Here is a 24,853-nt window from a genome sequence, read left to right as displayed (position 1 = left end):
CGAGAGTTTTTACATGTATTTTAGAGAGAGCACTCTTCTATCAACCATAGAAGTCCCCCTGTTCTACAAAAGTTCAAATTGAGGGGGAGTCTGGCGGTAAGGCAGCAGGTTCAGCACACGTTGCACAAAGCGCAAGGACTGACCCAAGGATCTCGGTTCGAGCCCCTGGGTCCCTACCTGCAATGGGGTCGCTTCACAGGGGTTGAAGCAGGTCTGAAGGTGTCTTTCTCTCCCCCTCTCTATCTTCTCCTTTTTCCATTTCTCTCTGTCTTATCCAACTAGATAGTCTCGACACTGGTGATTTCATCACAAATATGCAGCAAAGGTCATCGTATAACGGCATCAATAACAACAACAGGGATTCGGGTGGTAGCACAGAGGGTTAAGCGCACATGGCACAAAGTGCAAGTACCAGCATAAGGACCCAGGTTCCAGCTCCTGGCTCCCCACCTGCAGGGGAGTCGCTTCACAGGTGGTAAAGCAGGTCTGCAGGTATCTTTCTCTCCCCCTCTCTGTCTTCCCTCCTCTCTCCATTTCTCTCTGTCCTATCCAACAATGACGGCATCAATAACAACAACTGTAATAACTACAACAATAAAATAAGGACAACAAAAGGTAACAAATAAATATTTTAAAAATATATTAATAATAACTACAACAATAATAAAAAACAAGGGCAACAAAATGGAAAATAAATATAAAAAATAAAAAAAACAAATTGAGGATATTTCACCCAGCAAATCCTCCTGGCCCCTAAATTTATTTTTTTCCTTTAAACTCAACTTTAATGAGGTATAATTTATATATAATAAAAAACATCCACTTAAAATTTTTTATCAGCACTGAGCCCTCCATATGCAGAATTTCACCACTCTCTAGTTAACTTTTAATTTGTTTTTAAGATTTTATTTATTAATGAGAAATATAGAAGGAAAGAGAGAAAGAACCAGACATCACTCTGGTATATGTGCTGCCGGGGATTGAACTCAGGTCCTTATGCTTGAGAGTCCAATGCTTTATCCACTGCGCCACCTCCCAGACCACAACTTAAAAAATTTTTTTTTTTGAGGTAGATATAGAGAGGGCTAGGGAGATAGCACAGTGACTGTAAAATAGATTTTTATGCCTGTGCCACAAAAGGTCATAGGTTCAATCCTCAGTACCACCACAAATCAGAGTTGAGCAGTGCTCTGGTAAAACAACAATAACACACCTCATAGAAGCAGAATCAGTGCTTCCCCTGAAGCTATCACACTCCATTATGGCACTATTTCAGTAGACTTCTTAATTTTAAATTGTCATTATTGGAATAAATTGTATATTGTCACTGCAGGTTTTTTTTCCATCACCACACTATTGGATTTGATATTTCAATTATTTTTTTGCCTCCATGGTTATTGCTGGGGCTCGGTGTCTGCAGTATGAATCCACTGCTACTGGAGCTTATTTTTTCTCTTTTTTTTTTTTTTTTTGCTCTTGTTGTTTATTGTTGTTGTTATTGTTGTCATTGTTGTTGGATAGGATAGAGAGAAATCGAGAGAGGAGGGGAAGACAGAGAAGAGGAGAGAAAGATAGACACCTGCAGACCTACTTCACTGCTTGTGAAGTGACCTCCCTGCAGGTGGGAAGCTGGGGGCTCGAACTGGGATCATTATGCCAGTCATTGAGCTTTGTGCCATGTGCACTTAACCCGCTGCGCTACTGCCTGGCCCCTGATAGTTCAGCCTTTTCATATATATATATATATATATATTTCCTACCAGAGCATTGATTGCTCAGTTCTGTGTTATAGTGGTGTCAGGAATTGAACCTGGGACCTTGGATTTTCAGGTATTAAAGTCTTTTCCATAACTATCATGCTATTTCTCTGGCCCTGGATTTGATATATATATATATATATATATATATATATATATATATATTCATTGCCAGCAGGGTTATCACTGGGGCTTGGTTCCTGCTTTACAAAGTCATTGATCCTGATAGCTACTTTTTCCCTTTTTTTTATTAAGACAGAGAGAAATTAAGAGGGATGCAGGGAGAAACAGGTAGAGAGAGAGACCTACAACATTGCCTCATTGCTCATGAAGCTTTCCTCCTGCAGTTGGTGACAGGGCTTGAACTCTGGTCCTTATTCATATCTTTTTTTTTAATATTTATTTATTCCCTTTTGTTGCCCTTGTTGGATTCATATCTTTATAAAAATATATTTATTAACTTATTTATGAGAATGATAGTGAGAGCAAGAGAGAGAACCAAAGCATCACTCTTGCATGTGCCATGTTGGAGATCAAATCTGAAATTCCATGCTTTAGAGTCCAATGCTCCATTCACTGTGCTACCTACCAGGCCATTGGATTTAATATCTTTATTTATTTTATTTTATTTTTATCAGCGTACTGCTCAGGTCTAGTTGACGGTGGTGCAGGGGATTGAACAGGATTTTATAGATTTTATATCTTAACACTCAGTTTCGTCCTTGTAAGGAAAAAGAAATTTTAGGGGCTGGGTGGTGGCGCACCTGGTTGAGTGCACATGTTATAGTTTGCAAGGACCCAGATTTGATCCCCTAGTCCCCACCTGCTGGGAGAAAGCTTTGCATAGTGGTGAAGCAGTGTTGTGGATGTCTCTCTGTCTCTCCCTCTCTGTCACTCCCTTCCTTCTTCATTTCTGGCTGTCTCTATATCCAATAGATAAAAAGATAACAAAAATTTAATAATAATAAAAAAGAAATGTTAGTAAAAATAGAAGATTCCCCCCTGCCCCTTATGTATGTGTGGGGTGCTTGTTTTGATATTAGGATTATGTTAACCTTATGAAATGTGATAGGTAGCTTTCTATCTTTAAGTTCTTTAGAATCTAGATGGGTTCGGGTCCCCCATCACATTCTTCCTATTGTCTATTGCACCACCAATAATGTAACCATGAGAATGTTTTCTCACACTAAACATCAAACCCCCTCAAAAACTAGATTCATCTGCTGCTCTCCAAGAAAGTCTGTGTATCATGTACTCCCCCTACTTAAAAAAATATTGTGTTACATATGAGAATTAAGAGCTTCATAACACATACATACACATAGGGGAGAGGGGGAGGGAGAAGAGAGGAGGTAGGAGAGGGAGAGGAAAGCCAGAGCATTACTCTTGTACATTTAGTGCTTAGGATCAAATCAGAAACCTCAGGCATATAGGTCCAGTGCTCTACCAGTTGAGCCATCTCCCCAGCAAAAATTTTCCAGATTTTTTTTTTTTTTGCACAGGCCACACATCTGTTTCTGAATCTTTGCTACTTTCATGCCATTCAGTTTTTTGACCTCAAAAAGTAACAAGCTTTAAAAAACATAAGTGGCTGGGAGGTGGCACAGTGGATAAAGTGCTGAACCATCATGAAGTTATGGTTCTCCCCCTTATTATTATACATTAATAACTAACTAAATCCTTAAAATTAATAAAGAAAAAGTAACCCGTTGTTTTACCTACGGTTTAATTCTGAACAAAGAGGCTACTTGGAAAGTGCACCAGGCGGGAAGTGTACACAGACACTTGACCAGAACAATAGCCAGTACCCACAGATATACTCTCTAGTGGGGCTCTCTCTGGGTGAAGAGGTACTTCCTTCTTCCTTCTGCTAGGTGGGGAAGCAACCTCACTTCCTATTGAAGACGCAAGGCATGTTGGGTCTTGTAGTTTATTCATTGAGCTTATATGGGGATGCTCCTTTAGCTCTAAACATTTTCTAAATGGTATTCCTGTGTATTAATTGTTAGGATTTTGAGGTGGGCAGTATGAGATGATGCAGATTATGGCAAAACAGAACTGACAATTGCAGCAAAGAGTGTGTAACTGCTTGACACTCATCACTTCATTTAACCCTCAAAACACTGGAAAACTACCTTTTCTTTCTTTCACTCTCTCTCTTTCTTTTTTTTTTAAAAGATTTTATTTATTCACTCATGATAAAGAGGAGGAAAGAAAGAAAGAACCAGACATCACTCTGGTACATGTGCTGCTGGGAACTGAACTGGGGACCTCAGACTTCAGAGTCCGATGCTTTATCCACTGCACAACCTCCTGAACCACTCTTTTCTTATTTTGTAGACATGAAATGAAACTTTATTGTGATACACTATTAAGTGGAGATGTGAGAATTTAAAGCCAGAACTGCTTGATTCCAAGGTGTTGCTTCCACTACACCTTAGATCCCATCTCTTTTGTGTTCCCTGTCTACTAACTCAGTGACTTGCTTGTACCCTTGTTTGTTTGTCCATTAGTATTTACGGATGACATAACATCACTTTACAATCTTTTTGATTATTGTTTCATCAGTGTAGTTCTTGTCCACACAAAGCAGTTATCACAGGAAGATGTCCTCAGTGCTTGTTGATTCAACTCCACGTTTGGATACCTTCTTTCTCATTTTACAATCAAGGACAGTGAGGAAAAATGAAAAGAAAAGGGACATTTATTTTGAGTGTGTTAGTATGATCTGTATGTTGCAAAAAGCCCCTTTCAAAATATGTTTAACGGTTTCCCAGTCTTTTTAAAGACCCATGCACAATTACTGCCTAAAACCAGACACCATAATGGTTATGTAAAAGACTTTCATGCCTAAGGCTCTGAGGTCTCAGATTCAATTCCCAGCAACACTTAAGACAGCTGAGCAGTGAGCAGTGCTCTGGTCTCAATCTCTCTCTGTATCTCTCTCTCTCTCAAATAAAAAATAAATAAGACTTTGGGCCAGGCAGTGTCTCACTTGAGTAATTGCACACATCACAGTGAGCAAGGATACAGGTTCAAGCCCCTGGTCCCCACCTACAGGGGGAAAGCTTCAGGAGTGTTGTAGTGCTGGAGGTGTTTCCCTCCCTCCCTCCTCTTCCACTCTCAATATCTGTCTCTATCCAATAAATAAATACAAAATTAAAAAAATAGAAATTTACAAAATCAATAAAACCAGCGACTTTGCATCTGTAAGTATCGATCACAGGCTCACTTAAACAACTAAGAACAGCGGGAGCAGGCTAGAAATCGCGCTTGCAGCAAAGACTTCCTAACAAGGAAAGCTAACAGAGGCGGCAGGCGCGATGGGGCTCTTCCCCTCCAGGCCTCCGTCAGGCGGATCCTTCTCAGCCAGGGCTTTGACAGCCTCTACAGTCACGTGGAGCCGCGGCACACTCCCGGGGACTTGCGGGATGACGCGGGCTGGGTTGCCAAGGGGCGGGCCCAGACGCGGAAGGGGCGGGGCCAGGGCAAGCTGGCCGCGGAGGCGGGGCGGTGGACCGAGGGGCGGGCAGAGAGGGGCGCGCAGGCGGGGAGGGCCCGGCGTATTATGGGATGCGGCGGTGGAATGGCGCTGGGCGCGTGATTTTGAACAAACCCGGGTCTGTGTCTCGGAGGCGCCGCCGCCGCCGCGGCTGCTGGGAGCCCAGGGAGCGCGGCGCGAGGAGAAGGCGGCGGCGCCGCCGGCTGCGGTGAGTATCAGCACATCGGGTGGAGGCCTCCGGGAGGGGAGGGGAGGGGAGGGGAGGGGAGGGGGTGCGGCCGCAGGCTGGGGCTGCCGCGAGCGGAGGGCGCCGGCTCCCCACTGCGGGAGCGGGCACTGCTGAGTGGGTCGCGGTGCAGAGCGGGAATCTGCAGGCTGGCGGCCGCCGCGCCCATCCCCGGGCGGCGGGAGGACGCTGTTGTCTCGGCTCCGTTCCGCGGGCGCCCGCGCGGGCGGCTGTCAGGCTCAGGGCGGCGCGCGGCCGGCTGCTCGCCTTCCCCGCCTTCCCCGCCGTCTGGAGGGAGGGCTCCCGCGGCTGTTGACAAGCCGGCCGCAGCGGCCCCGGGTTTCTGGGAACCGGTTTTGCTGCTGTGTCATTTGGTCCCTGCCCCTCCTTCCTCCGCCGCCCGCCGCCCCGTTCTCCCAACGCCCCTCTGTAGGGTTGTCTTCTCCGTGTGTGTCCGTTTTCCTCGCGAAGCCCACCAGCCAAATGTCATAATGTCCCCGAGGTGCACGGGGAAAGGGAGCGGGCCCGGCTGAGCTTGGCCAAGCAACGGTAAACACCCAGCAGGTTGCGGAGGGGAAATAAAGTTGAAAGATGGAGAAACTGACAAGACTTGACATCCCCAGCGTCTAGCTGGCTGCATATAGAAGCGAAAACCGGGCGGGGTTGTTGTTGGTGGCGGTGGGGTAATACTTAGCATTTGCTTAAGCTGGAATCTACCAATTTCCTATGGAGTTGTCATTCAAGCAAGGTAAGGAAATGAAATGACTTCCATGTCTCTACGTCGCTCTTCTTAGAGACTACTCAGAGAAGGGCAGGAGGGTGGCCCTGCTCCTAATCTTGACGTTCACTTTGCTCATTTCAGCTGGGTCTTGTAGTTTCAGTGGTAGGTTCTGAATTCAGCCTTTGAATGGGCGATGATCACATCTTCCTGAAATGAAAAAAAAAAAAAAGTCTGACCTCGTCAGAAGCCTTGTGGCATATGTCTTCTTGTTATTTATCAAATGATTAAAAATACTTCATATTCTGTTTTAGCTGATAAACTGATGAGAGGAGCTAGTCGAGGTTTGGATAGTTCAACTCTAGTGACTTTTTATTCTAAAGTAAGTTGTTTATTTTCTCTATATTTAGCAGACCCATCAGTGGCAAACGGTTTGTTTTTTAATTTGGTGAATCGGAGTCTAAATATGTTTGCCAAGAATTTTGGCATAGAGTTATCTTCCCTATATTGGATAAATTGTTCTTTCACTAATAGGTTTAATATAGTCCAAACCTAGTTGTGCTTTTACGTCTTAAGCCAGTGACAGATACATTGTAAGTCACAGTGTTCATGAACGGAAATAATCAGATAAAACTAAGTGGAGGGGAAATGAGTTCAGAACTTTTGTTTCAGAAACGAGATGTTTTGATACTATTATCAGCATGACGTTGAGTGCCTGTAAATTACAAATATGTTGGAGAAGTGCACATAGAGTTGGCTCTTTCAAGTAGTACTGATGGCAGAGAGGATGTCAGAGTTGGCGAGTGACATTAAAGATCTCAAGGATGCTTTGAGGTGTCAGCAATGGGCAACACAGTGAATAAGACGCCTTCCACCATCTTCCTCAAGCCAGCTTTTTCAGCACATGAGTTTGGGCTCCTTATTGTCCTCATGCCTCCGTCCTCCGGGCTTTTGCTTTTCCAAACAAAAATATGCCGGACTCCGGACCCCGCAGGTAGCACGACTTCCTTTCGCTTTGCTGCCGAGCCCGTAGCAGCAGCACCATATTTCCCTGTGGGGTGAAAGGTCTCTTCACGGGCTGTGCGTGCATTGGGATCTCCCGGTGCATTTGAAGGTTGGCGGGGCCGGCGGGAGGTTTCCCCGGATATGTGGGTGTGCGCCTCTCGGGAAGGGAGGGCCGCGGAGGGGAGGAGGAGGAAGGGGGAGGTTACTGGCGGCGGCGGCGGCGGCGGCGGCCCGGGCTGGGGCTGTCGGGGAAGCTGCTGAGCTGTGATGGTGATGACGAGGTGAAAATGGCGGATCTTTCGAAATACAATCCCGGCCCCTGACATACCGGAGGCGGCGGCCGCGGCGGCGTCGCCCCCCAGGCTCCCTGCTCGGCCCCCTGGGCCCCTGCAGCGCTGCAGTTCTGGCACACTGGGGAAGGAAGCTGCCGGCCGGAGCTACAGTGCTCGGGCAAAACAAGCACCGCCCGGGCTTGGGATTGCCCGGGACCTTCTGGAACCCCCACCTCTGAGCCGGAGGAAGGAGAAAGCGGCAGCCGCTGGAGGTAGAACAGAGGGGTACACCCGAGAGGTCTTCTGTCTGGAGATCTCTCCGTTTGGGGGGGAGGGTGGGAAGTGGGTAAATTGCTATGTGGATCAAGGAATCTAGCCTGGAGTGCAAAGAATCAGTAGCCTCCTAATGACATCAACATTATTCTTTTGAGTGTTAAGAGGGCTCGAGTTTGCTCTTACATCTAAGGCTGCTGCTGAGGCCTAGAGGAACAGCTGACACTTACCATGATTTCCTGATTTAATATTTAAAATATCTACCGTGGCGTTTGCTGGCTTAATGTTGTTGAGCAGTTTATGGGGTTTGTATGTTTCAGGAGACAAGTGTTGGCATTTTATCCTGCCTTTAAGCTTGTGTCTGAGATCATAATCTCTAACTTCTTGGGGTGTGGATGCTTTTGAGCGTATGCACCAGTTTTGTAACATTTTTAAATATGGTCTTTTATTTTTATGGCTCTGTCACCCATAGAATGACCCCAAGGCCCCTGCTGTCTGGCAAGAAATAATTGCATTGTCAGGCTATGTGCCTGTTTTCCCCCTGCTTCTTTCCCATCCTTTCAGAAAGTAAAGTTATGACAGATTTTTCAGTAGATTTTATAATCCAAATGAAAACTCAAAATTCATCACAAGTCTTACCTTCAAGGTTAAGAAGGAAGTTGATCACAACTTGATGTGAGTAAGAAAGATTAGGGTGGTAATGATGAATTGAGCTGCTTTATTCTAAATACTGTTCTTGCTAGCTCTTTGTTTAAAGAGCAGGGGAATTGGATGATTGACTTTATGACAGCCATGAATTCATTTTGTTAGCTTACCTAAAGATTCATGTGTATTTTATTAGCTTACCTAAAGATTCATGTATATTTTAGATTGTGCTATAAACTCTTTAAGTTTTATCTACATGCACACAACAGGAGTGTTACTGAAAGTTGCATGTGAATCAAATTTTTATGCATTAATTTTGGGCCCTCTGGTCTTTTTTCTTCTCAGCTTTTGCAGTGGAAGTTTAAGTCAATGATGAGAGTGAGCAGAGAGGTAAATAGTTAAGACTCACTGGTAGTATTTATGATAAGCAGTAATTTTCCGTACCTAAATACCTACAGTGTCATAATATAGAATATAATACATAGTGTGTTTTATTTAGAGGGGAAATAATTTGTGGGTATATATGGCATGGACATCTGATCACTTGTGTGATTTCACTTTTCCTGGTGACTTTGTTCAGATAAAGAAAAGGGGAGACAGCACAGCACCAGAGTTTCCTGTGGTGCCTTATAAGTGCTTGTGCAGTGTCTGGTTTTGAACCTGGGCCCTATGCAAGACATGCAGTGAGTTAATCTCTCCATCCCATGACTTTCACTTTTGAAGGACCACCCCAAGAGCTATTAATTAATGAGAGAGTGTGTGAGAAAACAGAATCAGACCATCATTCTGGACACATGCAATGCTGGAGATTGAACTCGGGGACCTCATGCTACCTTGTTCAGCTTGCTACCTTGTGGCTGCTTGCTGTGCCAGCTCTTGGGCCATGTTGCAATTAATTGGTTGTTAACATAGCTGCTAATTTAGTATCAAGACACTATGCTATCTCCTTGTACTCTTATTATTATTTAAATTTTTTTGTATTTATTTATTTTCCCTTTCGTTGCCCTTGCTTTTTATTGTTGCTGTAGTTATTATTGTTGTTGTTATTGATGTCCTTGTTGTTGGATAGGACAGAGAGAAATCAAGAGGAGGGGAAGACGGGGAGAGAAAGACAGACACCTGCAGACCTGCTTCACCGCCTGTGAAGCAACTCCCCAGCAGGTGGGGACCCAGGGGCTTGAACCGGGATCCTCATGCTAGTCTGTGCGCTTCACGCCACATGTGGTTCACCCGTTGCGCTACTGCCTGACTCCCTGTAGTCTTATCATTAAAAAAATTTTTTTTAGTTTTTTTTTATTTTTTATGTTATTTATTCCCTTTTGTTGCCCTTGTTGTTTCATTGTTGTAGTTATTATTGTTGTTGTCATTGTTGGATAGGACAGAGAGAAATGGAGACAGGAGGGGAAGACAGAGAGGAGGAGAGAAAGATAGACACCTGCAGACCTGCTTCACCACCTGTGAAGTGACTCCCCTGCAGGTGGGGAGCCAGGGCTCAAACCGGGATGCTTATGCCGGTCCTTGTGCTTTGCGCCACCTGCGCTTAACCCGCTGCTCTACAGCCCGACTCCCAAAAAAAATTTTTTTAATCTTTATTTATTAGATAGAGACAGCCAGAAATTGAGAGGGGAAGGGGTGATAGGGAAAGAGACAGACACCTGCAACACTGCTTTACCACTTGTGAACCTTTCCCCTTGCAGGTGGTGACTGGGGGATTAAACTGGGGTCCTTGTGCACTGTAATGTGTGTGTTCAACCAGGTGCGCCACCACCCAGCCCCCTTGTACTCTTGTAATTGTTTTCAAAGACCATTTGTCAGATTGGTATAGGTAACAACATATTGAGTTGTTGGGAAAGTCATGACACATTTTGTCATATTTATTTATTTATTGGATAGACATAGTCAGAAATTGAGAGGGAAGGGGAGATAGAGAGGGTAACAGAGAGACACCTACAGCCCTGCTTCACCACTTGTGAAGCTTTCCCCGTGCAGGTGGGGACTGGGGGCTTGAACCTGGGTCCTTGCACATTGTAACATGTGCACTCAACCAGGTGCGCCACCATCCAGCCCCAGTCATGACACATTTTGCATAGAGATATATGTCATGACTTTGTCATGACTTTTTCAACAATCCAATAGAAGTATGATAGAAATTAATGAAGGAACAGGTGTGCCACTAGAGGTAGTCTGGTGACTGTAGTAGACCAAGGAGCTTTTAGTATAGCTCGTATTTTTTTCAAATATTATTATTGGGTATCTATTCTCTATGTATACTACCCTTGGGTTAGGGGATATCTTACTATCATTGATTCAGTTTAGGAATCCTGGGAGGTAAATAATAATATTATTTACCTTAATAAAGAAGAGAGAATTACAGAAAAAAATTGAATAGGAAAGTGACCATGGGGTGGGGGTAGATAGCATAATGTTATGCAAAGAGACTCCTGAGGCTGAAGCTCTGAAGTCCCAGGTTCAGTCCCCTGCACCACAAAAAGCCAGAGCTGTGCAGTGCTCTGGTGTTTCTCTGTATCTTTCTCTCTGCATCTCTCTCAGAAATAAAATAAATTAAAAAAAAATTTTTTTAAAAGAAAGCAGCTGGTAAGTGACCTTATCAGAGATGCACTCTACGGAGTGAAATCCTGTAGCTTATATGTAGGATGTGTTGTAGGTCAGAAATGATTGAGCTTAAATATCTTAGTCATCTCTAAGCTTTGGAGATTTGGAAATTCTTGGGTGTTGTGGGGCATAGACATTGTGAAGGTATAATCTGCATTATATGTGACAGATTAATATTTCTGTGAGAGAGAGATCAAAGATGACAAGATTCCCCCTCCCTTTTTTTTTTTTTTTTTTTTTTTGCCTCCAGGGTCTCATGTCTGCACGATTCAGCTGCTGAGTGGGCTTTTTCCTACTTTCTTTTAATTTCAATTAGAGAGAGACAGAGCAGAAGAGACATCACAGCACCACTTACTTCATCATTCATCATTACAGCAGGTGCTCTTGGGGGCTGGAACCTGAGTCTTAAGCATGGCAAAATATGCACTCTGCTGGATGAATTATTTCCTTGTCCCAAGATCTTAAGCCATGTGTGTTGGAGAGCATATTGAATGCTATACAAATAAAGAACCACATGCCCCACACCACCATAAGCCAGAGTTAAGCAGTACTCTGGTAAAAATAAAAGAAGAAGAAAACAAAATAGGGGGCTGGGCAGTGGTGCAGTAGATTAAGTGCACAAGCCACAAAGCTCAAGGATCCTGGTTGGAGCCCTGGGCTCCTCACCTGCAGGGGGGTCGCTTCCCAAGCGGTGAAGCAGGTCTGCAGGTGTCTGTCTTTCTCTCCCCCTCTGTCTTACCCTCCCCTCTCCATTTCTCTCTGTCCTATAGAACAACAATGACAACAATAACAACAATGATAAACAACAAGGGCAACAAAAGGGAAAAAACAGCCTCCAGGAACAGTGGATTTGTAATGCAGGCATCGAATCCCAGCAATAATCCTGAAGGCAAAAAAAAAAAAAATTTAAAAGAACCACTATAGGAAACTAATTTAGATAGAGAGAAATAATTTTCACTTGAGCGATGATGTTTTATTCAGCCATTTTATAGGAACCGCCACATAAAATGAGGCCTACATTATTGCCTGGGTCTACATGGCAGTGAGGAGAACTAAAGTTTAGAAATGGATCTTTCTTAAAAAATAAAAAATGGATCTTTCTGATTTTTATTCTCATAATGTTTCCCATTATTTTAGTATTAAGCATGAATAATATATAGACCGCATAGTGTGAGGGGCGAGCTGGTGGTGGAGCTGGCTAAGTGCTCACATTACAGTGTGCAAGGACCCAGGTTTAAGCCCCTAGTCCCTGCAGGGGTAAAAGCTTCACGAGAAGTGAAGCAGGGCTGCAGATGTCTGTCTCTTTCCCTCTCAAACCTCCCCACTTATCTCTTGTCTCCATCTAATAATAAAACTATTAAAAATATACATATATGCTGTGGATCCCTATTATTGGCCTAAATTCAGTTTGTTAAAATATTTATTTGCTTAGCATAAATTCCTTATTATTTCTTTTATATAATTGCAATACAATTCTAAGTTTTTAAAAATTTATTTGCCCTTTTGTTGCCCTTGTTGTTTTTCATTGTTGTTATAGTTATTATTGTTGTTGATGCCGTCGTTGTTGGATAGGACAGAGAGAAATGGAGAGAGGAGGGGAAGACAGAAACGTGGAGAGAAGGATAGACACCTGCAGACCTGCTTCACCACCTGTGAAGCGACTCCCCTGCCGGTGGGGAGCCGGGGCTCGAACCGGGATCCTTATGACAGTCCTTGACCTTTGTTTGCTCCACCTGCGCTTAGCCCACTGCACTACTGCCCGACAATACAATAAAATTATAAATGAATTATAAACAAACTATGAGACAGGTAAGGCAAATTAAATTATAGCAATGATGTTTTGCTACAGTGGAATCTTCTTTGCATAGTGAATATACCATTGTCTGTTTTGGAAAAACGTGGTTTTCTGTACAACATACACCCAGTAGTAACTCAATTTTGAGAACATTTTCTATGTTTGTTGCCCTTGTTTTTTTTAATTGTTGTAGTTATTATTATTGTCATTAATGTCGTCGTTGTTGGATATGACAGAGAGGGGGAAGAGAAAGACAGACACCTACAAACCTTCACCGCTTGTGAAGCGACTCTACTGCAGGTGGGGAGCCAGGGGCTGGAACCCGGATCCTTAAGCCGGTCCTTGCACTTTGTGGCACATGCGCTTAAACCGCTTCGCTACCGCATGACTCCCCCTTTTCCGTGTTTGAATACCTAGAGCATCACAAGCTACGTGGCTTAAGATTGGCAGTACTGATTTTTGGAAATTTGGGTTTTGCTCGTCATAAATACCTCATTTGCCGTATAAGTTCCTCTAGGTTGTTTTTACTGTGGTGCTTGGGAATGAACCCAGGACCTCAGGTGTGCTACTGCTGAGTGCCTGACAACCCTTTTTTGGGGGGTCGAGGGGGTGAGAGATGAGATACTACAGCACCACTCCACCATCAGTTTAGCTTCTCCAGTACTATCTGTGGTGCTCCCATGTTTCGCATGGCAACATGTGCACTCTACTGGGTGAGCCACCACTTTGCCTCTGTAAGAGGGTGAGAGCAACACACTGCTCTACTGTTCATGAAGTTCTGCTTGTTCTGCCTTTTGCTGCCCTTGTGTTGTCTTTGTTGCTCTCTTTGTTGCTGAGGATTGAATCCAGGGCTTCACACATGCAAGGCAGGTACTCCATCAGTGAACCACTCTTATTTTGATTTCAGAGCTGTTGTCCAAACAAGGTAGTTGATGAATTTCTCATAATGCCTTCTTCAAAGCTGGGGAGAAGTAAATATTTGCTAATTAAATGACTGACTAAAAAGTCATCAGTGCTTTAAAAAAAAAATTGGGAGTCGGGCAGTAGCTCAGCGGATTAAGCGCACTTAGCGCAAAGCGCCAAGGACCGGCATAAGGGTCCGGGTTGGAGCCCCCGGCTCCCCACCTGCAAGGGAGTCGCTTCACAAACAGTAGAGCAGGTCTGCAGGTGTCTCTATCTTTCTCTCCCCGTCTCTGTCTCCCCTCCTCTCTCCATTTCTCTCTGTTCTGTCTAACAACGACGACATCAATAACAACAATAACTACAAGGGCAACAAAAGGGAAAACAAATAAATATTAAAAAAATTTAAATATCTAAAGATAACCTATGCATTTGAAGATGTAATGTAGTTGCAGAGGATATTAATTAAAAATAAGTCTGGGGAGTCGGGCTGTAGCTCAGCGGGTTAAGCGCAGGTGGCGCAAAGCACAAGGACCAGCATACGGATCCCGGTTCGAACCGGCTCCCCACCTGCAGGGGAGTCGCTTCACAAGCAATGAAGCAGGTCTGCAGGTGTCTATCTTTATCTCCTCTTCCTCTCTCCATTTCTCTCTGTCTTATCCAACAAAGACAACATCAATAACTACAACAATAAGACAAAGGCAATAAAAGGGAATGAATAAATATTTTTTAAAAATAAGTCTGAATGTTTAACTAATTTTTGAATGAGTTAGTTTGCTAGTGTGCTTTATGACCACTGAGTTTGCTCTTTTATTTGAAGTATTTATTGGGAAGAAGGGCCTGATCCTTCTCAAGTAGGCAAAACAAAGTTATTTTTAAAAGTCCACTGTAAATAACGCTAGAGTTTTAGATGACAGCCCTTCCCTATGATTAGTTTACTCATTCTTCAGGTTTGTACTGAGAGGTGGTTGTTTAGCAGCTCTGTTCTGGGCATTGGTTGGTGGGAGAGGGGGCACAGTGGTAATGAAGACATATCCCTGACCTCATGGAACTTGCACTCTTATTTCCTTCCTGCCTACCTGCCTGCCTTCTTTCCTTCCTTGCTAACTTTCTGAAAAGGCAGAGAGACAAAGACCATAGGAAAGCTTTGTTCAGTGGATTCGAGGCTGGGCTCAAACCTGAGTCATACACATGGCACTATCCAAGTAGCTATTTTGCCAGCCATTGGAGGTTGCATTCTAAAGGGGTGAACTAAGGAAGGAAAATCAGAATGTAAAAAAAGATATTTTGGGGATTGGACAGTGGCACACCTTGTTGAAGTATACATATTACCATGCACAAAGACCCAAGTTCAAGCCCCAAGTCCTCTACCTGCAGCAGGGAACTTTCATAAGCATCTCTCCCTTTCTCTCTCTCTACACACACACACACATCTATCCCCCTCTCAATTTCTCTCTGTCCTATCAAATACGTAAATATTTAAAAAACGTATTATAGCATATGCTAAAGTAGAAAAAGCAGGGCAGTTTGATAGAATACCCTTGACTAGAATAAGAGGGGTTCACAGCATGGCACAGTGGCAGGATTTACAAGCATGAAGTTCCAAATTACTGGATTATTGGAAAAGTCATGACAGATTTTTCATAGAAAAATACTATAACCCAATAGATCCCCCAGCATTGCAAACACCAGTTGGGGTGATGCTCTGATTCACTTATTTTCTTTTTCATTCTCTCTTGTTAATAGATAAGTGAATTTTAAAAAGATTTTATTTATTTATTAATGAGGAAGATAGGAGAGAGAGAGAAAGAACCAGACATCACTCTGGTACATGTGCTGCCGGGGTTTGAAATCAGGACCTCATGCTTGAGAGTCTAGTGCTTTAGCCACATGCCACCTCCCAGACCACTGATAAGTGAATGTTTTAAAAGAGTATGTTTATAAAGAGAAAATAGGAGCACTATTTTAAATGGATTTTTAAAAAATAAAATAGTAGAGGGAAACTTAGAAATAATTTAATAATTTGGGGGGGGGGTAGAGACCATAATAATTATGCAGACTCTTGTGCCTGAGGCTCTGAAATCCTAGGTCCAATCCTCTGCACCATCATAAGCTAGAGAGCTGAACAGTGCTTTGGTAAGAAAAAGGAAGAAAGAAAAGAAAAAAATAATTTAGATGTTTTGAGAGTCTAGTGCTTTAGCCACTGTGCCACCTCCCGGACCACAATTTAGATGTTTTGAAACAAGCGAATCTTTTGACTTTTAAATTAGATTTAATTCAAACATGTTCATTATGAAAGTCAAAACTCAATACATTGGCTTCCAGAATCATATTTTGCTTTTAGAACTTTGCTTTGAGTCAAAATATTGGACTCTTAGGTACTCCATCATCTGTCTTGTATTTTTTTTAAATTTTATTTATTACTGGATAGACACAGAGAGAAATTGAGAGGGGAGACAGAAAGACAACTACAGCTCTACTTCACCACTTGTGAAGCTTTCCCCCAGCAGGTGGGGACCAGGGGCTTGAACCTGGGTCCTTGCATACTGTAATGTGTGCGCTTAACCAGGTGCACCATCACGTGGCCCCATCAGGCGCGCTCTCTCTCTCCCTCTCTCTCTCTCTCTCTTTTAAAGTATTCATGAGAAAGATAGGAGAGAAAGAACCAGCTACCTCTGGCCCCGTCTTGTATTCTTTTCTTATTATACTGTGACAGGTTTCATAGAGACCAGGTAAACCAGGCTTTCAGTCCCATTGGCATATGAAGACCTATCTTTCTTCGGAGTGATCCTCAACCACTCTAAAGTGATGATGAGGGTTCATGTGCTAATACATATCTTCTATTGCTTGGGGACAAAATTAGATGATTCATCTAGTTAGGATGGCCAAACCCTTTCCTGCCATGTCCACAAGCTCCTTTTGAGAGTTTGTTTAAGCATGGGCCACCGTGTCCTGCATATGATCCTGATTGAAACAGATATGGATGTCTAATCAGAAAGCAGTTTCAGCAGCTGGGGAAATATCTCAACTGGCAGAGCACTGGACTTTCATGCCTAAGGCTCCCTGTTTGATCCCTTGCACTGTGTTGACTGTAGTAGTGTTTTGGCTTGTCTCTCTTCTCAGCCTCATGTGAGGCTTTCTCTCTCATGTAATAAAACAATAAAGCTTTAAAACAAGTAGACAAAGCCATTTCAGAGTCTGCTTAGTGGCTTATGAAGTGTGCTAGTTCCAGAACTCTTTCATAGCCTCACACTACAGAGAGACAGCACACATCAATCAGACCTTTACTTGTTAGAAGATTAAACTTTACTCCTAGTTCAAAGGAAAACTCCTAGTTCTGAACTCCCAACTGTGTTTTTATAGTACACATCAAAAGCATGCTCTTCCTAATAACATTTTAAAAATATATGAAGTAAAAATGTACAAAAGAGAGGAAATAGACAAATTCACAATTGTATGTGGGGATTAAAATTAAAAAAAAAATTATATTTATTTTCCCTTTGGTTGCCCTTGTTTTTTCATTGTTGTTACTATTATTGTTGTTGTTATTGATCTCGTCGTTGTTAGGACAGAAAGACATGAAGAGAGGAGGGGAAGACAGAGAGGGGTAGAGAAGGACACCTGCAGACCTGCTTCACCGCCCGTGAAGCGACGCCCCTGCAGGTGGGAAGCCGGGGGGGCTCGAACCTGGGATCCTTCCTTCCACGGGTTCTTGCGCTTTGCCCCACGGATCCTTCCTTATACGGGTCCTTGCGCTTTGCGCCACGTGCGCTAAACCCACTGTGCCCCGACTCCCGACTCCCGGGGATTTAAAAAATTCATAGGTGTTGGTATGCATGAGACCCCTTCTGTTTCATTTGGTTTAAATCCCCCCTGCTTAACACTATTCTATTTACATAACCACTTCATTCTATTTACATAACCACTGTTAACAAGTTCCACCCTCCCTCCAGGGCATTTGTGGTTCAGTGATAGGATTCTTGCCTAATCTGCCCCCTCTTTGTCACACTCTGATTTTCATCAGTCACTTTTCTCTCCACCCTCTCTATGTCACATCCTGTTTCTACCTTACTTGGGAAGTATATATAAAGACAGCATTGTGAGTTTTACAGTACTGTACTTTGAGTTTAACTTAGCTCATCTAAGATTGTGCTGCTTCCTGCATGAATAAAGAGATACTGCCTACAGCTCAACCATGAGTCCCTGGTCGTCTGTTACCCGCCGGTGAAGCCAGCCCGGAGAAAACAACATAGCTCGCAAAAAACAACACATAGGTCTCTCAGTCCCCCACGCCACCATAAGCCAGAACTGAACAGTGTTCTGGTTAAAAAAAAAAAAAAAAAAAGATAGGTCTGAGAAATTGTGTGTGTATTTCTGGGGGGGGAGAGTGAATAGAGAAGGAGGAAGAAATATACCTTCAGCCTTGCTTAACTGTTCGTGAAGCCCCCCTTCCCTACAGATAGGGAGCAGGGGTTTAAACCTAGGTCCTTGTGCATGGTAATATGCATGCCACCGCCCAGTCCCATACTTGGGGATTTTAACATCCTTTTTAAGTAATTAGTAGAGGCAAGCAAAATAATAATGTATGTTGGAACATTATCAGCTTGACCTGATTGGCATATATAGAATACTACACTTAGCAAATACAGAATGCTTTTCAGGTACATACGCAATGTTTACTGAAGTGGATCATACACTGACACATAGGGACATGTCTCTTAATTTGATGTGATGAAAATGCTATAGAGTATTTCATTCTCTGACAATAGTAAATTGGCCTCAGATGTGTGAAGCATATACACCATCACTAAATTATTCCTTCTGCTAAGGAAATTTTTAGTGTTAAAATGCTTATTTTAGAAAAGAAAGATTTGAAATCAGTTAAGGCAAGGGTTGACAAGCTTTAACTATAAAAGTACAGGGAGCGGGAGTCGGGCGGTAGCACAGCAAGTTAAGTGCAGGTGGAGCAAAACCCAGGGACCTGTGTGAGAATCCCGGTTCAAGCTCCAGCTCCCCACCTGTAGGAGAGTCACTTCACAGGTGATGAAGCAGGTCTGCAGGTGTCTATCTTTCTCTCCCCCTCTCTGTCTTCTCCTCTCTCCATTTCTCTCTGTCCTGTCCAACAACAACGACATCAATAACAATAGTAATAACTGCAACAATAAACCAAGGACAACAAAAGGGAATAAATAAATATTTTTTTAAAGTGAATTAAAAATTTTTTTAAAAAGTACAGGGAGCAGATTTGAAACTTCATGAGCCATGCAAATTAAATGTGTATAAATACACATGTACACACACTTTTACAAATATTAAAAACTAAAAAAAATTCCTAGCTGGAGCACAAAGCTCAAGGATGGGCATAAGGATCTGGGTTTGAGCCCCTGGCTCCTCACCTGCAGGGGGGGGTCGCTTCACAAGTGGTGAAGCAGGTCTACAAGTGTCTTATCTTTCTCTCCCCCTCTCTGTCTTCCCCATCTCTCTCTATTTCTCTGTCCTATCCAATTCAGGACCTCATTCTTGAGAATCCAATGCCATATCCACTGCGCAACCTCCCGGACAAATGTTTTGTGTCTTCTTAATATTTGAATTTTTTTCCAATCTTAACTACAAATTCCTGTTCTATAGACAGTGGGCTTTTGTAGGTACAGAAACTTGTGACATTTTGCCATTTAATAATGAGATGGAAGGGCAGTGGATTTGGGAAAAATATTTGGACCCCAACAACCAAAAAGGTAAACTCATGTTTAAGGTGTCTCATGGTCATAGTCAAGGAACTTGTACTATTCCCCAGTTGCCCTAGAATTTTAATAAAACTAGATTTGAACACACAAAGACATACAGATTAGAAAGGAAGAAATACAGATGTTATTCTCAGATAACATAGATTGCAGATGTTTAAGAAATCTATATTGGGGGGTCAGGCAGTGGCGCAGTGATTAAGCTCATGTGGCGCAAAGCGCCAGGACCGGCATAAGAATCCCGGTTCGACCCCCGGCACCCCACCTGCAGGGGAATCGTTTCACAGGCGGTAAAGCAGGTCTGCAGGTGGATTTCTCTTCCCCCTCTCTGTTTTTCCCTCTCTCCATTTCTTTCTGTCCTATCCAACAACAACATCAACAACAACTACAATAAAACAACAAGGGCAACAAAAGGGAATAAATATTTTTAAAAGAAAGAAAAAAAATACAAGACCCATGGAGAACTTCCTCCCAACAGAATTATTTCCCTACTTGCTTATCTAAGCAATGTTTTATACTTCAAGTGTAAAGTCTTTTTTTTTAACTTTCTTCTTTTTTTTATATATTTATTTCTTTATTTACTTATTCCCTTTTGTTGCCCTTGTTGTTTTTGTTATAGTTATTATTGTTGTTACTGATATCATTGTTGGATAGGACAGAGAGAAATGGAGAGAGGAGGGGAAGACAGAGAGGAGGAAAGACAGACACCTGCAGATCTGCTTCACCGCTTGTGAAGTGACGCCCCTGCAGGTGGGGAGCCAGGGGCTCGAACCGGGATCCTTAAGTCGGTCCTTGCGCTTCATGCCACCTGTGCTTAACCCACTGCGCTACTGCCTGACTCCCAAGTGTAAAGTCTTAACAAATACCTTGTTAAATTTGTTTCTAATCCTTTCAGGTTTCTTTTCTTTTCTTTTTTCTTTTCTTTTCTTTTTTTTTTTTGCTTCCAGGGTTGGTTCACTGCCTGTGAAGCGACAACCCTGCAGGTGGAAAGCTGGGACGCCTTGCGCCTTGGCCACCTGCACTTAACCTGATGCACTACTGCCCGACTCCCGACAGTCTTTTTAAATATTTCCTAAAGTGTTTGTTGTATATCAGATAGCTTTGACTGGTAGAGATACTGATACCTGCTCTCTAGCAAAGACCAGATTTGCTTATTATCCATTATCATAAAGGGATGCTATCTCCCTCTGGACAAGGAACCGGCTTGTGTCAGCCCATAATGATGGAGACTTCCTAGGCACAGGGTTCCTCAGTTGTGATGTAAACCCTTTGCCTGCACAGCCTCTACTTGAGCCCCTCATGCATGCCTTGTGGGATTTAAGGGACAACATGAAAAATGATAGGTGCAGGATGGCCATGTTCCTTGTCATGCTGAAGAGTAAGTATTGTATTGTATGCCAGTATTCATGGGACAGTCACAGACTATTTTGGTTTAGTTAAGATCTAAAATCTCAGGCTTCTTGAGGTTCTTTATAGTTTTGGCCATGAGAATAATGTCCTGGTAGAGACAAGGATTTCTCGTCTCCCCTCCCCTCCCTCTCCCCTCCCCTCCCCTCTTCTCCTCTCCCCTTCTTTTCAGTATTTATTCATGAGAAAGATTGGAGAGAGAGAAAGAACCAGACATCACTCTGGTACATGTGCTACCAGGTAGTGAACTCAGGACCTAATGCTTGATAGTCCAGTGGTTTATCCACTATGTCACCTCCTGGACCACGAGACAAGGATTTCTGAAAGATGAATACTGAGGGCTAAATTAGGAGACAGGGAAAACCTCTTTGGCATCTAATAGCAAGTGATTTCTCCTAGGTTGTGGGAAAGGGGAGAGGGGACAGAGTTTGGAGAAGAATCCTCTAGTTTTCAAACTCTTCCCCTCCTTTCACTTCCCCCCAAAAGATTTGTAGAGGTACTGGGGATTGATCTGAGGACCTCATGCTTGGGAATCCAATGCTTTTATCCACTGTACAACTTCCTGGGTGCTCTACTTCTAAACAAATATTAAGAGGCTAAACTGAGAGGTAGCTCGAGAAGTGATTTAGTGGTTATTTTCAACTCTATGGCCCCAACTGAAAGGCAGTATGGCTATAACTGCTGAATAAGGAGTCCCCAAAATGGGGAACATTGTTTCAGAAATTAGTAAAGACACAGAGCATTGGGTGGGCAGAACACATTACAAGTATATCTAGGTGAACTGCAAGTGTGGATGCTGAAAGACCACTCTCTCCCTCCCTGGGTTGACTTCTCTTTCCTATTACAGCTTGACTTCAGGTGCTTTATTTTATTTAGATTTATTTTAATGAAACAGAGGGAGAGAGAACTTAAAAATAGAGGGATATCAAGGACACAAGAGTACTACTCAGCACTGGCTTCTGGAGAATTGACCCTCAGACCTCCAGGCCTCAGACATGAAAGTCTGATATTCTCCCCATTCTCCCCAGCCAAATTTCAGTTCATTAAAGAATTAGATTCAGGTTGAACTGAAGTCTCTATCCTTAAGTGGCAGGGGTGGAAATACATAATGTTCAAATGTGCTGGAGGGAGTTCAGGAAGGGGAGTGAGTCTAACTTTAATGCGTCTGTTGGATACCAGGACCTAGGTCATCACCCTGACTTGTTTTGTGGGGTACGGCATGTTCGGATTCAACTGCTGAGGCATGGATAAAATATAGAAGTTAAGAGGTGGGGAGCCGGGGCTTCATCATGTGCACTTAACCTGCTGCACAACCACCCGGCTCCTGATAAGCCAGATCTTAGAGGTGATCGGGGAAAAGAAAATAGTAAAGGGGGGAAAAAAAAAGAAAGAAAGAAAAGAAAAGTACTATACCAGTAGTTTTTGAGAATATAAAGTAGTTAGAACACTTAGACGTTGTGGGTAGGTATGTTTAAAAAAGACTTTCTGGGAGTTGGGCAGTAGCGCAGCAGGTTAAGCGCAGGTGGCGCAAATACCAGTGATCTGCGTGAGGATCCCGGTTCAAGTCCCCGGCTCTCTCCCGCTCACTGTCTTTCCCTCCTTTCTCCATTTCTCTCTGTCCTGTCCAACAACGACGACATCAATAACAACAATAACGACAACTATAAAAACAGCAAAGGCGGTTGTTGGGCAGTAGCTGGGCGGTAGCGCAGCCTGTTAAACACACATGGCGCAAAGCACAAGGACCACCGTTAAGGATCCCGGTTTGAGCCCCGGGCTCCCCACCTGCCGGGAGTCGCTTCACAGATGGTGAAGCAAGTCTGCAGATGTCTTTCTCTCCCCCTCTGTCTTCCCCTCCTCTCTCCATTTCTCTCTGTCTTATCTAACAATGACAACATCAGTAATATCTACAACAACAATAAAAAAAAATAAGGGTAACAAAAGGGAAAATAAATTAAAAAATATTTAAGAAAAACCTTCCTGTGTCAGGTTTGTGCATATTTAAACATTGATCTACCTATGACCCAACATGTTGTTCCCCTCTTGTACATATTTATTCAAAGGAAATGATGTATCTACAAAAAACTTGGACTTGAAGTTTGTAACAGTATTATTTATTTATTTTTAAAATATTTATTTATTCCCTTTTGTTGCCCTTGTTGTTTTATTGTTGTAGTCGTTGTTGGATAGGACAGAGAGAAATTGAGAGAGGAAGGGAAGACAGAGAGGGGGAGAAAAAGACACCTACAGACCTGCTTCACCGCTTGTGAAGTAACTCCCCTGCAATTGGGGAGCCGGGGTCTTGAACCGGGATCCTTGCACCTGTCCTCGCACTTTGCACCACGTGCGCTTAACCCCCTGCACTACCACCTGACTCCCCAGTATTATTATTTTTAAAGGTATTTCATTTACTTCTTAAATGGAGACAGAGTAACTAAGGGGAGGGAGAGAGACCCACAAATTGTGATAGATTTGCACTATGCAAAACTAAAAATAAATCTCAAAAAAAAATAGGGGAAAGTGTATCAAGGTGAAAACTTTTTTTCTTTTAATATTTATTTATTCACTTTTGTTGCCCTTGTTGTTTTATTGTTGTTGTTGGATAGGACAGAGAGGAGGGGAAGACAAAGAGGGAGAGAGAAAGACAGACACCTGCAGACCTGCTTCACCGCTTGTGAAGTGACTCCACTGCAGGTGGGGAGCCAGGGGCTGGAACTGGGATCCTTCCATTTGACCTTGCTTTGTGCCACGTGTGCTTAACCTGCTGAGCCACCGCCCAACTCCCAAGGTGAAAACTTTTTACTATATATATTCCTTTGTGCCGCGATTATGTAATATGCAGTATTATTCATGTGAATATCTTTTTTTGTCAATTTTAAAATTTTTATTTATAAAATTGAAATATTAACAAGACCATAGGATAAGAGGGGCACAACTCCGCACAATTCCCACCTCCAGAACTTGGAGATATCATTGACCTCTCCTATTTTCATGTGAATTTCTAGAATGGACAAGAAAGCCTAACAATTTATATAAGTATGATAGGTCACTAATTCTGTAAGGTGAGATGGCAGGAAGGGGATGACTGTAAAGGAGTAGATGTGACCAGGCAGGTGGCACAGTGACTAGAGCTTTGGACGTGGGTGCATGGGGTTCTTATTCTGATCCCTACCACTGCATCTGCCAGAATGAAGCTCTGTTTTTTTTACTTTGTTTGTGTTTCTCTTTCTCTGGTGTTAATAAATTAATAAACCTTAAAAAAAAAGTAGATTTATACCGGCGTAAGGATCCCAGTTCGAGCCCCTGGCTCCCCACCTGCAGGGGCGTCGCTTCACAGGCAGTGAAGCAGGTCTGCAGGTGTCTATCTATCTCTCTCCCTCTCTGTCTTCCCCTCCTCTCTCGATTTCTCTCTGTCTATCCAACAACGACGACAACAAGAATAACTACAACAATAAAACAACAAGGGCAACAAAAGGGAATAAATAAATATTTTTTAAAAAAGTAAGTTTATTTATTCTTCATTTAAAAATACCAGTGGTGAACTTTTAAAGTGATTCTATTTTGTGATTATAATTATTGATGTTAGTTTATGTATATATATGTATGTACACATATTTATGTCTGTCTGTCTGTCTACCTGTCAGCCATATCCTGAGTTTGAGTTCTAGTGCTGCCATTTTCTAGTCCTATGACCTTGGGAGATCACTTAACCTTCCTAAATTTCTTAAGCTTCAAAATGGAAATGATAATGATATCATCTCAGTGTTGCTGTCAAGATAAATTATGCCATCACTTGTCGATAGTAACCATTCACTAATTGAATTTTGGTAGTATTAGTATTTGTCAGTGTCAAAAAGTATAATTTATTATTCATGTCTGTTATTCTTAATGTCAGAATGGGCATTTTGCATTTTTAGATTTTAAAAAGATGTGCTTAACACACTGCCACCACCCAGCCCCTGGCTGTATACTTCTTAATGGCTCCCTTTTGACATTTTG

At 42.9% G+C, this 24,853-nt stretch overlaps 1 protein-coding gene across 7 annotated transcripts in view; it reads left to right on the top strand.

The window, feature by feature from the left end:
• LIN54 (lin-54 DREAM MuvB core complex component) overlaps positions 1 to 24,853 on the top strand; it is an 85,224-nt gene that overhangs the window by 1,233 nt on the left and 59,138 nt on the right. For 2 of the 7 annotated variants that reach the window (XM_007518488.3, XM_060187988.1), the window contains exon 1: positions 5,305 to 5,467. The exons of 1 other annotated variant lie outside the window; for it this stretch is intronic. Coding sequence is in view for 1 of the 6 variants with exons in the window: in XM_060187987.1 (XP_060043970.1) it covers positions 6,212 to 6,233 (22 nt within the window). In the remaining 5 variants the exon portion in view is untranslated. Of the gene's footprint in view, positions 1 to 5,304; positions 5,468 to 6,021; positions 6,234 to 7,401; positions 7,753 to 24,853 lie in introns of those variants that run through there. 4 more of the 7 variants (XM_060187987.1, XM_007518486.3, XM_007518489.3 and 1 more) reach the window with 4 other exon arrangements.

The sequence above is a fragment of the Erinaceus europaeus genome, chromosome 3 (assembly GCF_950295315.1).
Source record: "Erinaceus europaeus chromosome 3, mEriEur2.1, whole genome shotgun sequence".
Lineage (NCBI taxonomy): Eukaryota > Metazoa > Chordata > Mammalia > Eulipotyphla > Erinaceidae > Erinaceus > Erinaceus europaeus.
Note: the sequence above shows the minus strand (reverse complement) of the source record. Positions and strands in the feature narration are given on the sequence as shown.